The following is a 24,027-nucleotide window of genomic DNA, read 5'->3' on the forward strand; positions in this document are numbered from 1 at the left end:
GAGTGCTGGCCTAAAAGTTGTGTATCACCAAAACTCAATTCTCAGTAATTATTTAATGTGAAAAATGTGAAAAAAATTATGGAGCTTCTGGTTTACAAAGATTACTTTAGTAATTTTTAAGTTAATTTGGTTTTATAAACCTATGAATGCATATTTGTGAAAATACAGTAGGTATGAAATAATTAAATAAAATTGCTATAGATATATTTTCCTCAGGCTGTTACCTTACTTTAACTAAAAAAATAAATATAGTTGCAATTTGGGGTATACTAGGAAATTTGATAAATTTAAAGCTAATGTTTAAAATGTACACACTCAAAGTAAGATTGAGTTTTATTGTCAGGCAGTGGTGCCACACACCTTTAATCCCAGCGCTCAGGGAGGCAAAGACAGGCGGATCTCTGTAAATTTGAGGCCAGCCTGGTCTACAGAATGAATTCCAGGACAGCCAGAGATACACAGAGAAACCCTGTCGCAGGGAGGGGAAGATTGAGTTTTGTTTTGTTTTAAAGAACTGAGTTAGTCTATATTAGTGGTTCTCAACCTGTCTAATGCTACGACCCTTCAATACAGTTCCTCATGTTGTAGTGACCCCCCCAACCAAAAAATTGTTTCATTGCTCTTTGATAACTGTGTTTCTGCTACTTTAAGGAATTGTAAATATCTGATATGTATCCCCCTGGGGTCACGGCCCACAGGTTGAGAACTGGCCACCTGAGCTCGAGCCCAGGACCTGTGTATTAGGGGAGAGCTGACTCTTTTTTCTTTGACATTTCAAGGCAAGGTTTCCCTGTTTAACCCTGGCTGTTCTGGAACTCACTCTGTAGACCAGGCTGGCCTCAAACTCACAGAGATCCACTGCCTCTGCTTCCAGAGTGCTGGAATTAAAGGCATGCGCCACCATGCCTGGTTGAGACAACAGACTCTTAAAAAGTTTTTTTCTGACATTCAAACAAGTACCATGCCATGGGGGTGCACGTACACCCCCACCCACCCACACACACTTACATAAAAACACTGAGTTCTATATAGAATCTTAACCCAAATCATGTGATATGCAAACTTAACTATGATTAAAAAGTTAGATATAATATTATGTAAGTTCTAAAAAACTTGATTTATTCAAATCAATAATCAGATACGAACAGGGAAACAAAAATTACATGGAACAAAGAGCCATTGCTTTTGAAACTATATATTCAAAACTTTGAAACTGTATAAAAAAAATTCAGCCAATTATCTTAAGTCATTGATACTTTAAAAGTATTTTAATACTTATTGTCTATTATAAAACAAGTAGCGAATATTATTAATTTAGAGATAGATTTAATGTTACTAGGACATTTTAACAGAGCTGTACCAACTTCATATCTACTATTCATCAGATCCATCTTTTACTTTCTGACATTATGAGGGTAATTTGGGTAACATATCATATGGACTAGTAATAGCATATCTTTCAAATGTGTTGCTGGGCATTGTTAACCTCTGCTTCTCTGAAGCAGAACTACTATTAGCTGCCTTGGTACTGGGGCTCTTGTTTGTTAGGGGAAGGGTACAGTCTGGAGCTGCTTTTTCCCGAGTCCATCCTGCATGAAGTTGCTTCCTTATTGTGTCTACTCCAAAGGTTCATGAACTTTATAAAGTAGGTTTCAGTAAGTGTCTGTGGCTAAAAATACGCTTTTTAAAAGTGGTTTGCATGTTCAATTAGTAAGCATTAGAGAAAATAATTTTAGATACTATCACTTTGTTAACACTTAATTCCAATCCATTTATTTTTCTCAGAGCGTGGTGTAGTATGGGAAGAAACTATTATTTTGCTTCCAGATAATGTCCATTATGTCTTTCTTTCTGCTACTATCCCGAATGCTCGACAGTTTGCTGAATGGATTTGCCACCTACATAAACAGGTACTTTCACACACTTTTCATGTCTTCATTATTTAAAAATGTTACCGATTGGGATTGCCATACCCTTCTTATACCTTTTCCTGATGCTCTTAAGGATAAAGAAGACAGTTTAATGTGAATCTGCTTCTTGAGTCAAGTAGATTATCAGAATGAGTGGACTAATTAGAAATTGCCATCTCCAGGCTAGTATAGCTAAGCTTCTAAGAGGTGGGCTTTGGAATCTAATTTCCCAAGTTAATCCTGCCAAGTTTGGAAATAATGTAGTCCATTTACTCTGACAGTGAGGTATAAGTACGTAGTAAGAGTTCTAAGGTCTTGGATCAGAAGAACCTACTCATCTCTTGACCATTTGATTTGGCAGTTCTTATGTAAATATGTTCACACTTAGTAATCACTGTTTCTACTTTGAATTTCTAGTACAACTTTAATGTCTGTATAAGACTTTGCATCAAATACTTGTTTATGAGTGTTGAACAAAACATTGGATTTTTCTGCACTTGTTTTACACTGTTACTTTTCAGAACTTACTTTTATGTATAAGTTGTCCAGTCACATTTCTCTCGCTGTTGCTTCTGTAAGAAGCCCAGTGAATCTTCAGATAGAGCTAGATCAATCTGCTGTGTTAAAAAGCCTCTGTGCTATTAAATTTATATCAGTAAAAAGCCTCTGTGCTACAAGAGTTTTGTTTTTATATGTCAAGGATGCCTTGTGTCACCATATTAGCTAGAGGCTTTGTTGTCTGTAATTACAGTATTCTAAGATGAGCTAATGGGTAATGGAAGTTCAGATCATGTTTGGTCTTGATTAAGGAACTGGGAAATTAATTTGATGATCATATGAATTAGTAGGGCAATTTCCCCCATTTTTCGCTTGCCTAGCTTTTAAAATTATTTGAAAGCATTAATTTTTTTGGGATAAAATATACATTTTTGTCTTGAAGAAATAAAATTTTCTTTCTTTTTATAGCCCTGTCATGTAATTTATACTGATTATCGACCTACTCCATTGCAACATTATATATTTCCAGCAGGGGGAGATGGCCTTCACCTTGTGGTCGACGAAAATGTAAGGGAAATAATTCACATGTAATGTCATCTTTTATATGTTGCTTTCCCTTAATTTTGAGTTGTAGAAAACTATTAACCACCCTCTGCACATTTTAGTCTCAAATACTTCACTCTTCAAAAATGATTATTTATAAGTATTTTTATTTCAGATACTGTATTTGATGATGCTGTGGTGGTGCTCACCTGCAGGCTTTGGGGAGCTCAGATAGGAAGGTTACTTGTCCCCAGGACATTGAGGTGAACCTAGTGAGGTGGTGCTTTAAAGACAAATTGTATTCAAGACCTTCTTCCAATGCATGACTACTTCCTTCTATTCTCAGTGTTTGAAATACTAGAGAATCAAGGGCTGGGGAAATGCCAGATATTTTAATCTTGCTTCTCAGTTGCAGTTCTTCCTTATCACATTTTGTTTTCACAGGTCACTTATTTTAAGTGACTTTTGTTATTATTATTTTTGCTTTAAAGTTTCATTCTTTGGAGAAACTTTACATTTAAGAAATGTTTAGATTAAGCTGGGCGGTGGTGGCACACGCCTTTAATCCCAGGACTCAGGAGGCAGAGGCAGGAGGATCTGTGTGAGTTTGAGGCCAGCGTAGTCTACATGAGCTAGTTCCAGGGCAGGCCTCAAAGCTACAGAGAAACCCTTTCTATAAACAAAGAAGTGTTTAGATTATGATTAAATATTTCTGAGCCAACATGTTGGTTCTAGGAACTGAACCTAGGCCGTCTGTAAGAACTACTCGTAACTACTGAATCATCTCTCTAGCCTTGATTATACATTTGCACAGTTACATGGAAGAAAATATGATTCTAGGGTGACTTCAGAGAAGATAATTTTAATACTGCAATGCAAGTGCTTCGGGATGCAGGTGATTTGGCCAAAGGAGATCAGAAGGGACGGAAAGGAGGAACAAAAGGTAATTTGGAACTTAGTTTTTAGACAGGAATTGTACATGTAAATCGAATAGCTAAATTACTCTATATTGTCTTTTATTTGATGTTTTTTGAGGAAACTATGTAAAGATGACAAAATTGGATGAATAATGGGTGATCTGTTTCTCTTACATGGCGTTAATTAATTTACTGTAATACATATACTCACATTAAGCGGGTAATTACTGGGTTTGGGTATATTCACATAATCCAAAGTCAACCCTAAATTTTCATAAAATTTAAGTATTTTGAAATTCATTATTTTAAGATATGCATCTTGATAATTTCTAGTCTATTCATAGAACTGTACAACTGTCCCTACCGTACCTAAAGCATGTTCATTAACTCTTCTCTCTCAAAACCCTGTGCATTAGCAATCATTCTTCATCTTTTTTCTTCTTATAACAGTAGTTTTGGTTTTTGCTTTTTTTTCTGTCTGTGAATTTGCCTTTTCTGGATGTCTCAAAAATAGATCATATGGTCTTTTGTAGCTGATTCCTTTGAGTGAAATAAGATTCAGCTAGGCAGTGGTGGCACACACCTTTAATCCCAGCGCTCGGGAGGCAGAGGCAGGCGGATCTCTGAGTTTGAGACCAACCTGGTCTACAAGAGCTAGTTCCAGGACAGGCTCCAAAACTACAGAGAAACCCTGTCTCAATAAAAAGAGGGGGATTCATATGATTTTATATTATGTTCTATGTGGCCAAATAATCTAAGAATATACATTGAGTAAATATGGAGTTGTTTCTATTTTTTGTTGATTATGAATAAGGTCATAAACATTTGGCTTATGCTACAAGTTTTTGTGGAAATATGTGTTTTCTTTTCTCCTGGGTAAGTTTAACTTTTTGGCTACTGCCAAATTATTTCCCAAAGTAACTACACCATTTAGCATTCTTCATGCTATTCCTTTGAGGAGTGTATCTGGGTATCGTTTCCTTGAGTGTTTAGGCTGATACTTAGTGTGTATCTACTTGATTATAATCCTTCTAGTAAAAGTGAAGCCGTCTTTCAGTGTGCTCTTTATCTCTGTCTCCTGTGGTCACTGATGCTGAACTTCGTACTATATACTTTTGGCATCTCACAGTATGGGATTAATATCTGTTATAGTCTTGTCTATTTAAAAGCTTTTGTTTGATTGTTTTTGTTTTTGTAAGATAGAGTTTTTCTTTGTTACAGCCGTGGCTGTCCTGGAACTCGCTCTATGGACCAAGTTAGTCTTAAACTCAGAGATATCTGTCTGCCTCTGCCTCCCAAGCCTCCCAAGTGCTGGAATTAAAGGCATGTACCACCATGCTTGTAAAAAAGTTATTTTTCTTTTTTTAAATTTATCTTTTTTTTTTTTTTTTTTGGTTTTTGTTTTTCGAGACAGGGTTTCTCTGTAGCTTTGGTGCCCGTCCCGGAACCAGCTCTTGTAGACCAGGCTGGCCTCAAACTCCCAGAGATCCGCCTGCCTCTGCCTCCCAAGTGCTGGGATTAAAGGCGTGCGCCACCACCGCCCGGCTTTTAAATTTATCTTATGTGTGTATGTGTATTTGTTCGTATCTGTGCCTTTGGAGGCCAGAAAAGGGCGTTGGGATCCATGGAGCTGGAGTTACGGATGTTTTAGAGCCATGTGTCATGAGTGCTGGAATGCCAGCTCTGGTCCTCATTGAGTAACAAGGGCTCTTAGCCGCTGAGCCTGCCATTGCCTCAGCATCTCCACTGCCTGACTTTGTATTCAGTTGTCTTTGTTGAGTTATAAAAGTTCTTATATTCTGGGTAGACCTATATCAGTAGATAACTTGAGTTTGTTGTTTCTGTTATCGTAGACTGGGGTTGGTTCTCCACTTGCTCTCATCTGTCAAAGCACAGTGTCTCTCATGTTGGTGAATAGTCTCACCTTCTCTTTTTGTCGTGACTGCCTCTGCCTCCTGAGTACTGAGATTAAAGGTGTGCACCACTGTGCTCTGCTGATTATGAAGGTCTTTCTTATTTTTTAATTTTATTTAATTATATTTATAATATATTTATTTATATATTTAAGTCTGTTGTCCATTTTGAGTTAATTTGGGGTGTGATTTATTTGCCCTATGCAGGTCCATCAAATGTGTTCAAGATTGTGAAGATGATTATGGAAAGAAATTTTCAACCTGTAATTATCTTCAGTTTTAGTAAGAAAGATTGTGAAGCATATGCTCTTCAAATGACTAAATTAGATTTCAACACAGGTATTATATAGCTTCCATATGGTTTTAGTGTTGTGTTGGTCATACGTCTGTATACTAGCATGCAGTTTGTTTATAATAATAGTATGTGCTCAGCACCTATAAAAGCTTTATAAGGGTCTTTGAATTTCTTCCCCTCCCTCTCTCCTTGGCCCTAATGCATGCAGGGCAAGCACTGTACCACTACAGCTAAATCTTTGGCCCTCTCCTATTTTACTGGAAGATATAATAACTGCATGATTCTAACATTACTGAGAACCATTACAGTCATACCTTCTTGTACTTCATTATTATAAACAGCTATTTTGCATCTGTCTCTGATTCATTAAGGGTAGGTCTCTTGGTCAGAATAATTCATCGAAAGCGCTGTCCTTCATTCTTACAGCAAACTAGACCCACTCTTTGCCTCAAGTATGCTGAATTCTCTAAACATTTAGCAGATGTAGATTCACTGTGAATGTGCCTCACTTAAAGTTATACAGCTGTATAGTAGCATACCCTAGCCAAGACTGCCAGCCAAGGAGTTATTCAGTCCTGCCTATTGTGTATGTAATCCAAATAATAAATATATTAAGAAATATTGAGTAACCGAAAATTAATTTTAGTTGTATCCAGGTATGGAGATGCTTGTAGTACCATCACTTGGGAAGCTAAGGTAGAAGGACTGAATGTGAGACCAGCTTGGGCAACATAGTAGACATTGTCTCAAAACAACCCAAACCAAAACTTAGTTGTCCTATTCTCTTTATGTACTTAAAATCTTTCCCATGGCTAAAATAAGATGGCAGATAAATTGCTTAGCTTATAGCTTGCAATATTATAAACACCACTTGTAAGCATGCTAGGACTCAGGGTTATAATTTGATTAATTTAACAAGTATTTTTTGAGCAGTCTGTTATTTGATTGACACAGTAAAGACAGAAATGTAGTCACTAGCAATATGGGCTTTGGAATTGTTTCGCTTCAATTAAGTGCAGTGCTTATTTATACTAAGCCCCAGTTACCTCAGAGTGGTAACAGATGTAAGAACCTGCAGATAGTAGAAGTTAATGTTGTCTCTAAAGCACTTTGCTGTAGTTATTGTTACTACAGCCCTAGCTGGTCTGGAATTCACACAGCACTCTTGCCTCAGCCCATTGAAATTCTTACTATTTTTAATAACTTTTCCTTAGATTAAGACGGCTAGGTGAGTGTCAAGGACAGTAAATTTTATTATGTGGTGGGTTGCTTAAAAAAAAAACTGATTCTTTAGTTTTATATAGACTTTTATTTTTTTTTATGAGTGAAATTTAGGATCTTAGGATCACTGACTTTTTTTTTCTTTTTCTGGTTTTTTGAGACAGGGTTTGTTTGTGAAACATCCCTGGCTATCCTGGAACTCATGTTGTAGACCAAGCTGGTCCTGAACTCAGAGATCCACCTGCCTCTGCCTCCTGAGTGGATTAAAGTCGTGCACCACCACTGCCCAGCATCACCAACTCACTTTCATATTTTTCTCACAGATGAAGAAAAGAAGATGGTTGAAGAAGTATTCAGTAATGCAATTGACTGCTTGTCTGATGAAGATAAAAAGCTCCCTCAGGTGAGTTACTACAGTAAGTATGGATTTTAGCAGGTAGCAGGCATTTATATCATAGTTATTAATTTTATTGCACTGTAGCATAGTTGGCCTATGCTCTCAAACACCTTCATTTATGTTTCAACTTGCTAAAAGGGTGCCAAGCAAAGATTTGCTGCATGTGGGAGGTTTTGTTTTGGTTTGTTGTTGTTGTTTTTTTTTCTTTTCGAGCCTATCCTGGAACTAGCTCTTATAGACCAGGCTGGCCTCGAACTCACAGTGAACTGATCCGCCTTCCTCTGCCTCCTGAGTGCTGGGATTAAAGGCGTGTGCCACCACTGCCCAGCACCTGAGGGATTTTTAAAAGAGGACATAGCATAATCTAGGAATTGTTTCTTGTATTTCTGTATAACAGAAATTTTATTGTTGATTATTAAGTCATTAACTTTCTCATTTCATAAGAATATTGAAGAAAGAGAGTATACCTAATGAAAGTTATCTATTCTTTAAGAAATAATTATCACCTGAGCTGTGGTACACACATTTATGATCCCAGCACTTGGGAGGCAGAGGCAGACAGATCTTTGTAAATTGAAGGCTAGCCTGGTCTCCAAAGCGAGTTCCAAGAGAGCTAGTACTGTTACACAGAGAAACTCGGTCTTGAACGAAAGAAAGAACGAAAGAAACAAACAGGTGCTTTGCTTTAATCTAGTTCATACTTTTTCTTTCACTGTTGGAACTGATTTGGCATCTGAAATATGCTAACACTTAGGTGCCACTCCCAGGGATTTTAATTTATTGGTCTAGTTTGAATCCCAGTTGGTAGAATCTTTAAAATTTCCCATATCATTTGCTGTTCATCTGAAGATTAGAACAAAAGGAAAATTTTGAAGGTTATACTGTGTTCTACAAATGAATGTTTTGGTTTTCAGAAGATTTAGGTTACCCTACAATTACAGGGGCATGTTTCTTGGAATTTCAAATGGTGTTTTAACTTGGAAATTTTAAGATGCTTTTCCTTCCTAGGTGAATGGTGACTGTTGAATGGCTGCTCTGTGGCTTGGTGCATTTTATCCTAAAACAGTTAGAATGTGGACTTTGGCAGCATTGTAGAGAATGCACTCTTCAGCTACCTATTCTTTTGATTCTAAAGTTTATACTTTAATGTTTCGTAGTTAAGAGTTTGAACTGCCAAGATCTTTTGAGTTTATTGATTTAGTTTTTAAGAGATAAAGGGTTTCCTGCTTCAGCTTCTGGAATAGCTGGGACTATGAGTGTAAACCTCCATGCCATTTTACAGCTCCTGCTGCCTCAGCCTAGACTTCTGTGTGGGAGTTAACTCGTAAAGCTCACAACTTCGAGGAGCAAAATACTTGTATGTATTTAAACATGGTTGTCATGTTAAAGCTAGGCCACAGTTATAGTTCTAGTTTAATATGTGGGAATATGGATTTGATTTTGCTTTTATTCTGGGAAAGTTTTTTTTAAATACAAATGTTTTCTTGTTTAGTTACATATTTTTTCAAGTTTTACATTTTAAATTCCTTTTCCTTATAACAAACTTTTTTTTCAAAATTACAGGTTGAGCATGTACTTCCTCTTTTGAAGCGGGGGATTGGTATTCACCATGGTGGTTTACTTCCTATTTTGAAGGAAACTATAGAAATTCTCTTTTCTGAAGGATTGATAAAGGTATTGTTTTTTAATTTTTTTATGTCTCAAAATTCTGTTGTATGAGCAATGTTAAGTTCTAGTGACCATTGTTTACGGACGAGTTTGTTGTTGTTGTTTGAATTCATAGTGTTGGAGGCCAAACCAGCCTTTTACCACCCAGACCCAGTGGCTTATTTTTGGGATCTTTTCTTGTCCTGTCTTTTTCTGACACAGTTGCCAGGCTGTCCTCCAGCAACCGTCCTCCTGCTTTGCCCATTGTGTGCTCGGTTATGGGTGTGAGCTATTGCGTCTGCTAGCTTTGTATTTCGTCTACTTTCTACAAAATTAGTTTGTATAGAACGCCTTAGGAAAGTGCATTACTTTAGGTGATGAACTTGACATAGTGCCCTTTCAAAAAGGAAGTATGCATAGAAAAGGTTTAGTTTCTCATGGAAGTGACACCACCTGGCTGCAGTACAATGCAGAATGTGCTATTAGACTTGAGTTGACTGGGTAACTGCTCATCTCCCTCAGACTTGATTGATTTTTTTTTTTCTTTTGATTTTTTGAGACAGGGTTTCTCTGTAGCTTTTGGAGCCTATCCTGGAGCTAGCTCTTGTAGTCCAGGCTGGCCTTGGACTCACAGAGATCTGCCTACATCTACCTCCCGAATGCTGGGATTAAAGGCGTGCGCCACCACTGCCCGACTTGATTGATTTTTAAAGGGTTAGTTTAGATATGAGTTGTTTTTAGGATATTCAGTTGTACTCAGTGGGAGTCTAGTTTGATCTTTTTAAAAAAAAAAACAAAAAAAAACAAACTGATGCCTATCCCAAGAAGTGGGATATTAGAAATAGGAAACAACTTTAGTATATAACTATTTCTGGTTTTATCCTGAGAGTCCTCAGCCTTAAGAAAAACGTTTAGAAGAAATACTATTTTAATGAAGTGTTAGTATTTACACTCAGATCCTAGTAAGTCCTTGATAATGTTCTTCTATAAATTATAAATTTTGCTAAGCTTAATAATTAATGGATCATTTTTCAAGAGTATGAGTTGAATTAAAGTAAAATAGTGGTAAATAAAAGAAGAAAGTTCATCTTGCCCCCTATTTCCCCAAAATCTTCACAGCATACATTCAAATATTGTATGACTTTTTTGCAAACAAAAGGTTACTGTATTGATCTTATTACTTTGGCATGTAGATGGTTCATTTTCTTATGACTAATTCTTTTGAGATGATGTATTATCTTTCCTGTTTATGAATATTTAATACTTTATTGACTTAGAGCTTTGTATGACTAAACCAACTGTTTTTGTTGATAAAGCCTCTGATTCAGCAGTCATGAGTCTGTACTGCCCTAGAAACTTAATGTTTTTTTGTGTTTTTTTTTTAAAGAAACCTAATTGTAAAGCGATCTTCAGAACTACTTCATTATCAGTGAGAAAGCCAGGAAAATTGACTGTGCTTATCAATACTTCTGTCCATCATAATTGTGCCATGTTATATTATGTAATATGTATTACTTAATGGATCCAGAATTCATCTTGTCAGTTATTTTTAGAAAGCATCATTAAAGAACTAAGCGTAAAAATTAATGCTAGCTTTAGTTATGCTTGTAAATTATAGCAGTTTTTAACCTTAAAGTCCATTAACTAATTATATATTTGCTTGTTTATTTAGGCCTTATTTGCCACAGAGACTTTTGCTATGGGAATTAATATGCCAGCTAGAACCGTTTTATTTACAAATGCCCGTAAATTTGATGGGAAGGATTTTAGATGGGTAAGTAACTAACTGTATTTAAAAATATTAACTAATCTTTATTTTATCTCACATGACTTTGGGTCATATCATTGAGGTTTTTAGTTCCAAATGTTTAAGACCTTAAAATATAAGTTTGAAGTGGAGTTTCCCTAATCTGAAAATCTAAACTACTTCAAAGTCTAAAGCGTCAACACTGATATAGTGTCTCCAAATGTATTGGAATTGGAGACATATCAGATTTTAGATTTTCAGATAAGTGATGCTCAGGTTTGTGGAAATATCTTAAAATCTGAAGTACTTCTACTCCCAATCATGTTAAGAAGCAAGTTTCATCAATATTAAACCTTAGATCCTTTTCATTTGTACCCTAGCCCCTTAGATTTCCTTCAGCAATAGCATGCTAATGATTTAAGAAGTTCCTTAAAGCTCACTACTGCAATAGCTGCAGTAGCACCACTTAGTAACCCTTCACCTTTTAGACTAGACGGCCACAACAGTTTATACACATCTCATTTCCAAGGAGGAAGGAAAGTTGAGAGTATTGCTGAAACATTGAATTTGGCTGAAGTGTGAATCTGATCTCAAGGCAAATATTCCATTCAGCAGTGGTTACTAAGCGTAGGATGCAGAGGTAGAGTGCTGATAGATACTGGGGTCCTAAAGTGAAAACAAAAGCCGGAGCTGTGTATGGTGGCTCACACCTGCAGGCTCAGCGTTTAGAATGTAAGGGCAGCTTTAAGACTATCTTAGTCTGTAATAGTGAGTTCTAGGCCACACAGGGCTACATAGGGAGCCCTGCAATGTAATGATGCCTTTGGATTCTACTGAGATTTTTTGAGCTGCATTTTGAAACATCTGATCTTATTAATAGTCTTTTTTTTTTCTTTTTTCTGATATCCTCCTTTCGAGGCTATCAGTATGTCTTCTTAAACAATGATTCTTAATTCTTCCTTAGTCATAAGTCTAGCATAGATCTGGACCTTCTCTATAGGAGTAAAGTACACAGGCACATGTGGAAGTCACGGCTGGTTGTTCAGGTGGTTCAGTGCTGCTGCTAGGGTCCGAGAAAAAGCCCCCAAAGAAGACCAACAACCATATAATGCAATATTATAAGAGCATTTTATTAATTCCACCATGGGGTGGTAAAAGAGTGAGCCCCTAAGAAGGTCACAAGGTCCTTTTCAGCGGAGTTAGGGGAATTTCAAAGAAGAGGGATTAATCTGGGGTTGATTGGTGGAGGAAATATTAGGCAAGGAGCTGATTGGTGAGAGCTGACTGGTGGGATGCCTAGTGGTTAGGCTCTTTCCCATAGCAGGATAGAGGAAGCTGCCTTTAGCTTGCATAAGTCGGGGGGGGGGTGTATCTGCTGAGTTAGCAGAGGGGCTTTGGGGGGGGACTTGGGGGCCTGCTGAGCTAACAGAAGTACTTTGGAGACCTGCTGAGCCAGCAGGAGGGCTTTGGGGGTGTTTGCTGATGGTTACCCATAAGTTGTGGTTTTCATTAGACCTGTTGGCTCAGCTCTGTCCATTCTAGTGAAGTGAAACTAAGACCTGGTTTTAGACCTCCAGGTTTGCTGCCTCCCCCCACCCCCAGCCTCTTCACTGCCTCGTTAAGATCCTTGGACAAACAGGATACCAGTATTTTAGGTTGTCAGTTTCTTTGCCTTTGTAAGGTCAAAAAGCCTGATCTTTCCCCACTAGATGGTCTTTCTGACAAGTGAATCTACTAGCCCCCAGAGACATCTACCAAGAATTGTACCCCCCTCCACATGGGTGGGTGGCATTTTCGTGTTAATTTAACTTTGAAGATTAAGAAGTTATTATAGTGAAGAAAGAAGTTATAGTTGTTGAGTTTGCTTTGTTGTTAGTGTTCTTAAGTTTTGGGGTTTTGTTTTTCATAATATCTAGTTGAAAGGTATTTTTTAATGTTAGTATGTAGCCAGTATTTCCTGGTAGCTGGCTTTCAGATACTGACAGTTGTTGGTTTGGTGCATAGATAAGTCATTTTAGAACCAAAACCTAGTTTTATGAGAGTCCCACATGCTTTTCATTGTTGTGCCTTAACTTTCCCAGAAGTTCATTTTTAAGTGGTTTCATGAAATGTGTAAATTGTGAATGCTACAATAAAAGAAAATACCAGGATATACTTTTTAAACCAGATTTTCTCCTAAACTTGAAAATGCTATCGTGTTCAGATTTCCTCTGGTGAGTACATCCAGATGTCTGGCCGTGCTGGAAGGAGGGGAATGGATGACAGAGGAATTGTAATTCTTATGGTAGATGAAAAGATGAGCCCAACAATTGGAAAACAACTACTTAAGGTAAGAATCTGTTTTCTCAAGGATTCTAGAAATACACTTTAGTGACTGCTTTAAATTAAGTTTTATTGCCTCGTACACCTTTCAAGATGAGTTGATGCTCTGTAACTATCTGGGCGCAGGATGGTAGAAGAGGTTTACCATTTATAGGCAAAGAGCAATTAGCAATTCATGCAATAAAAACGGATATCAACGTGGCCAGAAAGGGCAGAAATACAGTCTTTACCCACCAGAGTTAGAATGCTCTCTACCTCCCTCCTCTGTGGGAAAGTACTCTAACCTTGAGAATAGGAGGTAGGATATGGGATACCAGTACTTACCTTTGCAAAGGCAAAACTCCCAAAACATTAATTCAGTACTTCATCTTTGGTTCATCCTCTTTAATTACAAATATACTAATCATAAACTTATATTTTTCAACTTTATTATAACATAACCTTTCCCTGTACCTCAGTTTTCTTTCTTTCTTTATTCCATTTCTCTTATGTTGGGAGGGCAGTATGCCACAGCCCACTTGTGGAGGTTGGAGGACAGCCTGCAGGAGTCAAATTTATGCTACTACATACATTGGGTCTTCAGGCTAATGACAAACGTCTTTCCCTGATGAGCCATCTAGCTGGCATTCATTGTGAATTTTGGATAGTCCGGGATTTTTGTTCGTTCTGTTTTAGGCAGGGCCTCATGAAGTAAGTCTAGGTCATCCTCAGACTTGCTGTATTGCTTCAAACTTGTCTTGATCCTCTTTTCTCCATTTCCTAAGTACTAGATTACAGGTGTGTGTCACCACAACTGGCCTTTAAAAAAAACTTCTTAAGGAAATTGACATTGGTTGCTTTCCTTCTCCACTTAGATGTTACGAAAGCCCCAATGAAAGAGAATTGTGACATCAAAACACAGTATTAACTGCCAGCTCATTAGCTTCTTTAACTGAAGCCTTAGCATGTTATCATAGTTTTATGTTAGTGTCTATGAAATATGCTGTTTACCTTTTAACACTTAGGAACTATTTGAAAAATTTTAAATACAGTATACTATAGCAAAAATAGATAAAAGTGTGTATATTCTTCATTTTTATGTGAGTGATGTCATCTTTCTATATATGAAAGTCATATGGTATATGGTAGCTTTTTTGTTTTGTTTTGGTTTGGTTTTCGAGCCTGTCCTGGAACTAACTCTCGTAGACCAGGCTGGCCTCGAACTCACAGTGATCCACCTGCCTCTGCCTCCCAAGTGCTGGGATTAAAGGCATTCGCCACCACCTTCTGGCCAGTAGCACTTTTTAAAATTATTTTTTATTTATTCTTGACTATTTTATATATTATAAAATGTGTCTTGATCATATCTACATCCAACTGGTAGTTCTTTTTCTGAAACAAGGTCTCATACTGTTGAACTGTAGTCCTTCCTGAATTAGCTTTCTGAGTGCTCAGACTATCTATAGGCATTTGTCACTTCATGATCTTATGGTATCTAATTTTCATTGTCAATGATTAATACTGGTATTACTATTATCATCAAAGATGTGTGTGCTTGTGTATGTGTGCCTGCATGATTGTATGTGCACCACCTCTTTGCTGCAAGTGCCTGAGGCCGTAACAGGGCTGGATCTCCTGGAAATGGAGTCACTGGTGGGTAAGAGCTATCCAGTGTGGGTGCTGGGAACTGAACCCCAGTTTCTGGAAGAACAGTAAATGGTCTTCACCTCTGAGCCATCTCTCTAACCCTGAAAGCCTGTTCGTAAAGAGCCACATAACTTTAGTTCTTCATGAAAATTATGCAAGACTCAATCTTCAACTCTACCAGACAGATAAATTTATTAATAAGTAAAAAGTTACTAGCTTTTTAAAATAGTATGTTTCTCTGTCATTTTTCATCTGTTTTATGAACAGAAAATACAAAGTTTGGTATAAAGTGTGTGATTGATTTCAGTATCTGAATGTAGGAAATGTGCTTGTCATATTTTATGGCTGAACAAAATCATGAATCATAATGGAATTATATTTAGGAATATTTATTTAGTTGGCAGCATCATAAAAGAAATTGAACCCAGGGTGTTTAGGATGGTAACTACTGAACCCAAATATGAGCCGTTTAATAAGAAGGATGAGCTAGATATTAGTGTAAAGTACACAGGAGAAAACATCTACAGTAGTTGACTTAAAAGAAGGAGCAAAGCAGAAGAACTAACTTATAAATTGGAATTTAAGTTGCTATCCTTTCTATGTGATCTGGCAAGTTAGAATAAATGATATCACCATATTTCTTATCATTTAAATTAGAAAAGAAGTGGTTAGTCAGGGCCTTGGGTTCATATGGATGTGGAATGCCATTTTAGGGGTCAAAGCACTGAGCACTCAGATGAGCTGGAATAAGTATTTGCTATTTATTTAAGTCCAGATTTCATAGAGAAAGTAATAAGAGGAAAAAAAGCCAGAAAATTAAAGGCAGGATCTAATTTGTAGAATTTCAAAGTACTGAAGTTGTTTTAAGCTGCATTTCTTTTCCATGAATATAGGTTTCCTGTTAACACTGCCTGTTTGGGGCCTTCTTTTTAAAGCAGATAAAGTCAGAGTTTTAGAGACATCGTAGCTGGCACCCTAGTGCAGGCAGCTCTTGCTGTTTGTTTATTTAGTTAGTTAGAAGTACTTCATCCAAAACTTGAGTAAAAGTACAACTATCCTTCAAAAATTTCTCTCTATACGTTTAAAATTCTGAAGTCCCAGTAGTTGGCCAATAAGTACTCTAACAGCATTTGTTCAATTTATATATACACCAGTTAGTGCTGTGTGGCATAAATAGTAACAGTTGTGTTTCAGTGTGCATCCATCTTCTAAGGATTTCGTCTTTTCAAACACTTGCAACTAGTTTATGGGTGTTTAAGAGAAAAATGCTCATTCTTTGTTATGTGAAAACCCTGGCAGCCATCTTGAGGAAAGATGGGAAAAAGCTAGGCATGGAAGAGAAATAGATACCACTTACATACTAAGAAAGGAAAAAGCACTCCCAAGAATGGAAGTGGGTTAATGAACTGAGAAAAGAATCCAAAATAATTTAATGATTCTTCTGTATGGATATACAATTGCTTTCACATTTGCGAAGTATTTTATAAAGAAAAAAATGCTTCTCAAGAGCTGCTGCTACACAGTGTAAGCTTAGAAATTGAGGCAGATTTTGAATAAAAATTTTGGTGCAAGTTAACAGTTTTCTACAGTAAAAAATCTACATCAAAATAGTGTCTGTCTCTTCTTTGGTAACAAATACATTATGGAGGTGAAAAGGATTTACCAAAGTACAGAGAAAGATTTATAATGTGGGAAATATATTAGCACCTTTATGTCATAAATTCCCGGTGTATTGTTTTTATCCAGTTACCACTCATAAATATTAGTATATTTTGTCACGACACAGCAGGTTGTGCTGTAGACACTAGCCTCAACCTTAGTAGCCTAAGGTTTTTTTATGTCTTTGACCTGCTCCATGCTCTTCACAGGTTATTAGAACAGATTCTGCTTAGCATCCTTAAAGAGCCAGCCGGATGGAGTGTCAGCCTCGCCAAGAAGGAGAATATAGCTTTTCCTACCAGCAGTTAAACACATGGTCAGAAAGTGACATGTCATTTTCTGCCACATTTGTTGATCCTGTCCACTGGGAGACCAGAAAGGCAATCCTACTTTGTGCTTGGAAGGAGAGAGAGCTTAGTATATTTTGCATACAGCCTACTGATTTCATTCACCCTTTACTTTAACCGTTTCATCACTTTGCTTTGGTGCATCCCCCCCCCCCCATAGAGGTTGTATATTCCTGTATTTGTTAGTATAGGATAAATTATTAAGTATACTAAAAGTCTTGTGTAAATTTCTTTCAGAAATGTATAAAATTGTCATGCTTTTTCTTTAAGGGCTCAGCTGATCCTCTGAATAGTGCTTTCCATCTGACCTATAACATGGTTTTGAACTTATTACGAGTAGAAGAAATTAATCCTGAGTACATGCTGGAAAAATCCTTCTACCAGTTCCAGCATTATAGAGCAATCCCAGGAGTAGTAGAGAGTAAGTGTAAAATTTCATTTGTTTAACTGGATGTGACTGCCTCACTCGTTGTTTTGATCCTTTTTTTTTTCCCTAGTAAAGCAAATCATGACTATTAAGATAAAAAATGTGGAAATGTATTCTGTGTTTATAGACTAGAACATTCAAAATAAATGTAGACAATTCTAACAAGATACTTTTTTTTAGTTGGATCAACCACAGTGTAATTTGTGATTTTAATATATATTTTATCCAAAATTCCATGTCCTTGAATAATCATGTAACAAAAAGCTCAATATAAAATTTGATGTATAAGATTAATCTATTATTTTCGACATCTCACAAGAAGATGCTGTACAGGCTGGTGAGGTGGCTCGGTTAGTAGAGCACCTACTGTACACACACGAGGACTTGAATTGGGATCCTGGCATCCATGGTTTGTTTGTTTCATTCACTAGGAGGCAGGTGGATTCCCTGATGTTCACTGACTGGCCAATTTTAGCTAGCTAGTTCATAATGAACTTCATTCATTATGAATCCATGTCTTAAAAACTAAAGAGAGGAAGGAACATCAACTCTAGCTTTGAAACACATGCACACATTTGCACGTGCACCCCTAACACACGCATAAGATATGCACGCACACACAAAGAATGCTGTAACCTTGGGAATGGTTAGGAAAATACAGTATTTTAATTTGGTTTTGAATTCAGAAGTTTCAAAATATTTAATTCTTACAGGAACAGCTGTACAACCACAAATACTACTTCATAGTACTTGTACCTTGCTTTCTTAATGTGCACTTTTATACTAATTGTGGTATTTAAAATTGATATTATTCATTAAAAACCCTATGCATAACTGTTACATGCTTTACATTTTCTAGTAATTCTGTCCTTTGAAAATTTAAGTGTCAAATGAAAATTTGATTTTTTTAAGAGTACATAGTATTTTATAAATCAAAATGATTTAATGATTTATTTAATAAAGGTAAGATTATTAGAGATTTCTTTCTGTCACTGTTTTAGAGGATACTCAGTGATTTTTAAAGTAACCCAGATTACATGAAGTATAGTTCCAGACTTAGAGAGGGAAATTTACTTGAACATGAAAACACGTTCATTGCCCCTTCTTATAAATGTTATCCCTTCTCACACACATGCACACATGAATATTCACCAACACTGCAATGACAACCCATTTCTTCTATTCTTAATACTTGTGGCTTTAGTTTAACAAAAGTTCTTCGGTTTATACATTGATGTTGGAAGAATCTTTGCCATCAGTTTAGAGATGTAAAAATTGAGAGTCCAGAGAAATCAAATTGCACACATTTAATTGGTGGTGAAATTGGGATTCTCGATATCAACTAGTGCTGTTTTTGTTTGTTTATTTTTTGAAAACATGACTTTTTCCTTTTTAATGAGTTGACAACATAGACATAACAAGGTAGCTAACAAAAATTGAGCTGAGTGTCTTTTTTTAAAAAATTAACTTCATTGTGTGTGTGTGTGTGTGAGCATGTGTGTGTGTGTGCTTGCATGCCTGCCTGTCTGCCTGTGTCTTGTCTGTCAGGTGTGTGTCCAGCAATGGCACACATTTGAGGGTCAGATGACAACTTTTGGTAGTTGATTTCTTCCACCCACCACATGGGTCTTGGGGATTGAACTCACGTCATCAGACTTGGGAAGTGAACACCTTTACCCACCAGAGCCCCCAGCTGATTTTAAGCCTTACTTTTACTTAAATTTTCATAAGCAAAGTGTAAATTTTTGAAACACCTTAAAAAATTAGTAGCAAGTTTATAATTTCATGACATATTACATTTCAGTAATTTCTTTAACTATGCTATGCCATTTATTTGTTTGATAAACTGTAGGAGGAAAAGTATGTTTTTGGTTTCAGAGAATTATACTTTTAAAGAAATTGGATTTCTTGTCATTTAGAACTATATAATGTTTTTAAAAATCAAGTTTAAATTTATGTTGCATTTGGTTTTGTATTAAGGAGGTATAAAAACAGAAGGAAATTAGTTAGTTTTGCCTCATTGTAGAAATTTCACTTATTCATAGGCACAAGTAAGGGTTATAGTCCTTAGCTTGGTAGGGAGCGCTGGCCATGCACGGGTAGGCTGTCTGTTCTGTATGCATAGCCCGCATTTAGACTGCTGCCAAGAGAACCTGGATATGGTGGTGTGCCTGCCTCTGCTATTCTCTTGATTTGCTTCCCCCTTTCTTGCCTTCCCCTTCACTTTGTTTACTTCTTTATTTTGACATACTAGTCTTTAAACTTAATATTTTAAACTTTCATATAAAATGTTTCAGGTACTGTAGAAAACTAGAACTCGGGGCTGGAGAGATGGCTCAGGGGTTAAGAGCACTGACTGCTCTTCCAGAGGTCCTGAGTTCAATTCCCAGCAACCACACAGTGACTCGCAACCACCTATAATGAGATCGGGTGCCCTCTTCTGGCCTACAGGCAGGATACTGTATAAATAAATAAATCTTTTAAAAGAAAACTAGAACTTGATAATGGCATCTAGCTGGGTTCAGATTGTTCATTAATTTAAAAAGAAGAAAAAAAACTTGTACATATAAGTCCATGTGGTATACAGCTGTATGCTCACCCATACATGTCATGTAGGTCAGGCACTGACGGGAGAATTTTCTCTTATCATTTCTCTTACCTTATCTTTTGAGACAGTGTCATACTGAACCTGCAGTTCACAGAGTCATCTAGATTAACCAACCAGTCAGCAAACTCCCCTCCTCTCTAAAGAAGCATTTGGATACAAACTAAGGGTTTATAGGTGTGTTTTACATGCTATTTTCTAAAATACTGGGGTTCTTCTTTATGGTGCCCATACTGACAGTGACACCAACTTCTTGGGTCTCGTGACTGGGGTGTAAGCTTCGGTAACCTCCTCACCTGGGGTACATTTTCAGTTTCCTTAGCTGCATTTATCCACTGTTAATTTTGACGAAAATAGTAAGTGAAGCAGTTCATGTGCTAACTGCTAACTACACACTGGTGTGAGGGACGCGGGGATTTCATGTTCTTTGTCCACCGTGGGATAGATACCCTTGGTGACGGCTGTGCATGCTGTGCATGTGTATACCCCTAGTCACTCAGTAGGTTAGGTTGTCACAGTGTTTGCAGTCAAGGACCCCTACTTTACTAATAATGACTCCAAAGTGCAGCAGTAGTGATGCTGGATATTTGGATATGCCAAAAAGAATCTGTAAAGATCATCTCACAGTATCCCAGAAAGAAGTGTGAGCCGAGTGTTGGGCAGGCTGTAATACCAACAGACTGAACTCTGAGTTGGAACCATTGTAAGCTTGAGGCCAGTGAGGGCAACTTATAGAGAGACAGTAAAAAAAAAAAAAAATTATATATATTATATATAATTTTAAAAAAGGTTGAGGAGATGGCTCTGTGGTTAAAGTATTATGGTATAAACACAAGGAACTGAGTTCAGATCCTGAGCACCCACGTAAAAAGCTAGCAGGCATGGTGAAGTGTGCCATAATTTCTGAGCTAAGAGGTGGTGACAGGAGGATTCTTGGGGATTCACTGATCAGTCAAATAGATGGTGAGGTGATTGAGAAAGAATTACAATGTCAACCTCTGGCCTTCACATATACCCACATGGGCATGCTTACCTGTTCATCTACATGTGCATGTATGCACACCTCCCCACCCCTGCACGCACATAAAAGGCCACAGTTACAACTTAGTGCTATAGACGGCTTTCCAAGCAAGCACAGTGTCATATGTTTAATCCTCTGTACCACAGGAAATATAGGTAAATATAGTGCAACATACTGAGGGATGGAAACTATACTCATAGAACAGTCAAGGGATTTTTGTGCTATTTGTGATTTCAAGCATGTACTGTGGAGTCTTGAAACTTGTCATCCAAAGAATTAAAGAAGAACTGCTGTCCTGTCCTTAAACTGAATTAGATTGTTTCAGTAGGGGCCACATAGGCAACTTTCTTGTTTGTTGGTGTGTGCATGTGTTTGTATATACAAGGGTATGTGGAGGCCAGAGGTGGGCATCAGGTATCATCCTCTTAGCGTTATTCACTTACTCCCTTGCGACTGCTTCTGCCACTGAACCTGGAACACTACTTTTGCTGTGCTGGTGGCCATCATGAACAAGTGATCTTTCTGTTTCTCTCCCATATCACTGGACTACAGGCATGAGTGGCCATACCTAGTGTTTTATGTCGATGTTAGATCCAAACTCAGGTCATCATATGTGTGGAACAAGCATTCTTGTTGATTGAACTATCTCCGTAGCCCTCCACATTTCTTCTTCTTTTTTCCGATTACTTTATTTATTCTGGGAGTGCAGTACACATGTCCTGGAATACACGTGGGGGACATGGGTCCACCATGCAGGGAATTGAACTTGGGTGCATCAGAATTAGTGGCACATACCTTTATCTGCTAAGCTATCTTTCTGGCCCTACCTTATTTTTCAGATAGGATTTGTCTTTTTAGGCTAGCCTGGTTGAGCAGCAAGCCTCCAGGATCCATCTGTCTCTACCCTGTAACACTGGGTTGCAGAAGTGCCTATCATGGGTTCCAGGGATTTAAACAAGGTCCTCATGCTTGCATAGCAAGTACTCAGCCACTGAGCCATCTTGTCATCGCCTTTTATAAACTATTAGGTCCCCTCCTCCCCCAGCAATTTCCTTCTATCATGTGTGCTGTTCTAGTTTTTAGTGAATTAAATTTAGTTTCTGTACATATAAAAGTAACCAGGAACACAAAAGACCATCTGTCTTAAGGAGCACTCTGCAAAGTTTGAAGATAATTAAATGACTAATAATACAGTTGCAGCACCCTTCCTGGTTACTGTGTTAAACTGTCAGCTAGGAATATTCTAAATATTGTTTCGATTAATCTCTAGGAAAGATTTGTGAGTTATGTATACTATTCTTACTCTCTCTTCACTTAAAAATTTGAAGCATACAGGTTAAAGAAAAGTTCGATATAAATCCAAAGAAAAGAATATAGTTCATCATAAATTCATACAGCTGTTGTGCATGGGTTTTGCACAGAATAACTATAGAATGAAGTTGAGACCTTACTTATGAACAAAAATGAATTCAAAAGTTATGAGCTGAAACTAGAAAACTCACACAGCATAGATAGAATGTACAGTAAAGTCTTAGGACTCAACAAAAGACAGTTCAGTTTATGAAGGCGAAGGCGTAAGTCACAAACACCAGTTTGGAATTATGATTAATAAAAATGGTTATTTATTTAAAAGGGAAAAAACTTACAGATTACCGTCACAGACAACAGCCCTCTGCACAATCAGGAAGGGAGTCTAGTCGCTGGAAGCGGAGCAAGAAGTAAGAGAGCAAGAAGTAAGAGAGAGCGAGGAGGGAAGTGGCCGCTTTTTTAAAGGGAGAGAGACCATGCCCCAATGGGCTGGTATCTCAGCGGCTATTGGCTGGAGGAGCGGAAGGACCTCCCGCAGCACCTCCCCCTTTTGTTTAATAGAGTTCTAAACTTACTATGAAATTATATACAATAAGTACAAATATCCTATTCTAACTAGCTTAGGTCTTGTATAATAAATAGCTTGGCCAAGTCATGAGTGGAAAGTAACTACATTTATATAGTCTTCAACCCCATCGAAGATCTGAGAAGGGAAATAATGTTACCTGAGTAATTAGGAAGTGTAATCAAACAACTTCCAAAACATGCAACAAATCACAGAGACAACTAGCTACCTGGGCAATCACCAAAGGTCATGTTTGCAGCGTTGAAGCAACCAACTTTGGCTAAGGCCTAACATAACTGACATACCATTTTCAAAGGCAAGAAACTTGTCAAAACTATCTTACCCTGTCTTGGCAGGATATGACAGTCCTGTTTTTTCCATTCACAGATACTCTGTATTTCTGTCAGTGGTTGAGGTATGGGCATTTCCTTGCCCAAAGGCCAGTTCAGCCAAGAAGAAAGGCTCCAGGTGGAGTGTCTTTGGTGCTCAACATTCTCTCTGGAATAGAGTGGTGTTGCCAGGAGCAATTGTGTCTCACTACCACAAAACTCTGAGTTAGATTAAAGGCCATTTTCTACAGCTCTTTGAAGAGGTTGAAGATTATCTATCTATATACTGAGTATAATCTCTATGTATCTAAAGAACCTGATTAGTCTAATTATAAATGACAAACTTAGAATACTATTTATCTATATAATTCTCAATACCTATCTAACTTAAAGACTAAGACAATAAACAACTGTGAAACAAATGAGGACAATGACCTACAAATATAAACAATGTACAAATATACATTGCAGTATGGTAAATATATATCAATACACAAACAATATATAAGTATCTTAATCAGAGGTAGAAATGTACACTGCAATATGATAAATATATACAATATATATATCAATACAATATTTGTCAATACATAAAAAATGTTTTAAACAGAGGTAGAAACATGCATGCATACAATAGTCAATATAATTTCACTTTGTATCAATATATAAGAATTGATACCAATATATTTGTCTCAAAACAATAACTCACAAGTACCAACAAGTACCAATC

General features: G+C 37.1%; 1 protein-coding gene across 1 annotated transcript in view; it reads left to right on the forward strand.

Moving 5' to 3' along the window:
- Mtrex (Mtr4 exosome RNA helicase) overlaps nucleotides 1-24,027 on the forward strand; it is a 66,724-nt gene that overhangs the window by 14,386 nt on the left and 28,311 nt on the right. Inside the window, exons 8-16 of the mRNA XM_057789538.1 lie at nucleotides 1,786-1,910; nucleotides 2,877-2,975; nucleotides 3,792-3,894; nucleotides 5,989-6,120; nucleotides 7,621-7,700; nucleotides 9,258-9,368; nucleotides 11,014-11,115; nucleotides 13,292-13,417; nucleotides 17,313-17,463. Of these exons, the coding sequence (XP_057645521.1) occupies nucleotides 1,786-1,910; nucleotides 2,877-2,975; nucleotides 3,792-3,894; nucleotides 5,989-6,120; nucleotides 7,621-7,700; nucleotides 9,258-9,368; nucleotides 11,014-11,115; nucleotides 13,292-13,417; nucleotides 17,313-17,463 (1,029 nt within the window). The remainder of the gene's footprint in view (nucleotides 1-1,785; nucleotides 1,911-2,876; nucleotides 2,976-3,791; nucleotides 3,895-5,988; nucleotides 6,121-7,620; nucleotides 7,701-9,257; nucleotides 9,369-11,013; nucleotides 11,116-13,291; nucleotides 13,418-17,312; nucleotides 17,464-24,027) is intronic.

This window comes from Chionomys nivalis, chromosome 15, assembly GCF_950005125.1.
Source record: "Chionomys nivalis chromosome 15, mChiNiv1.1, whole genome shotgun sequence".
NCBI classification, from domain to species: Eukaryota; Metazoa; Chordata; class Mammalia; order Rodentia; family Cricetidae; genus Chionomys; species Chionomys nivalis.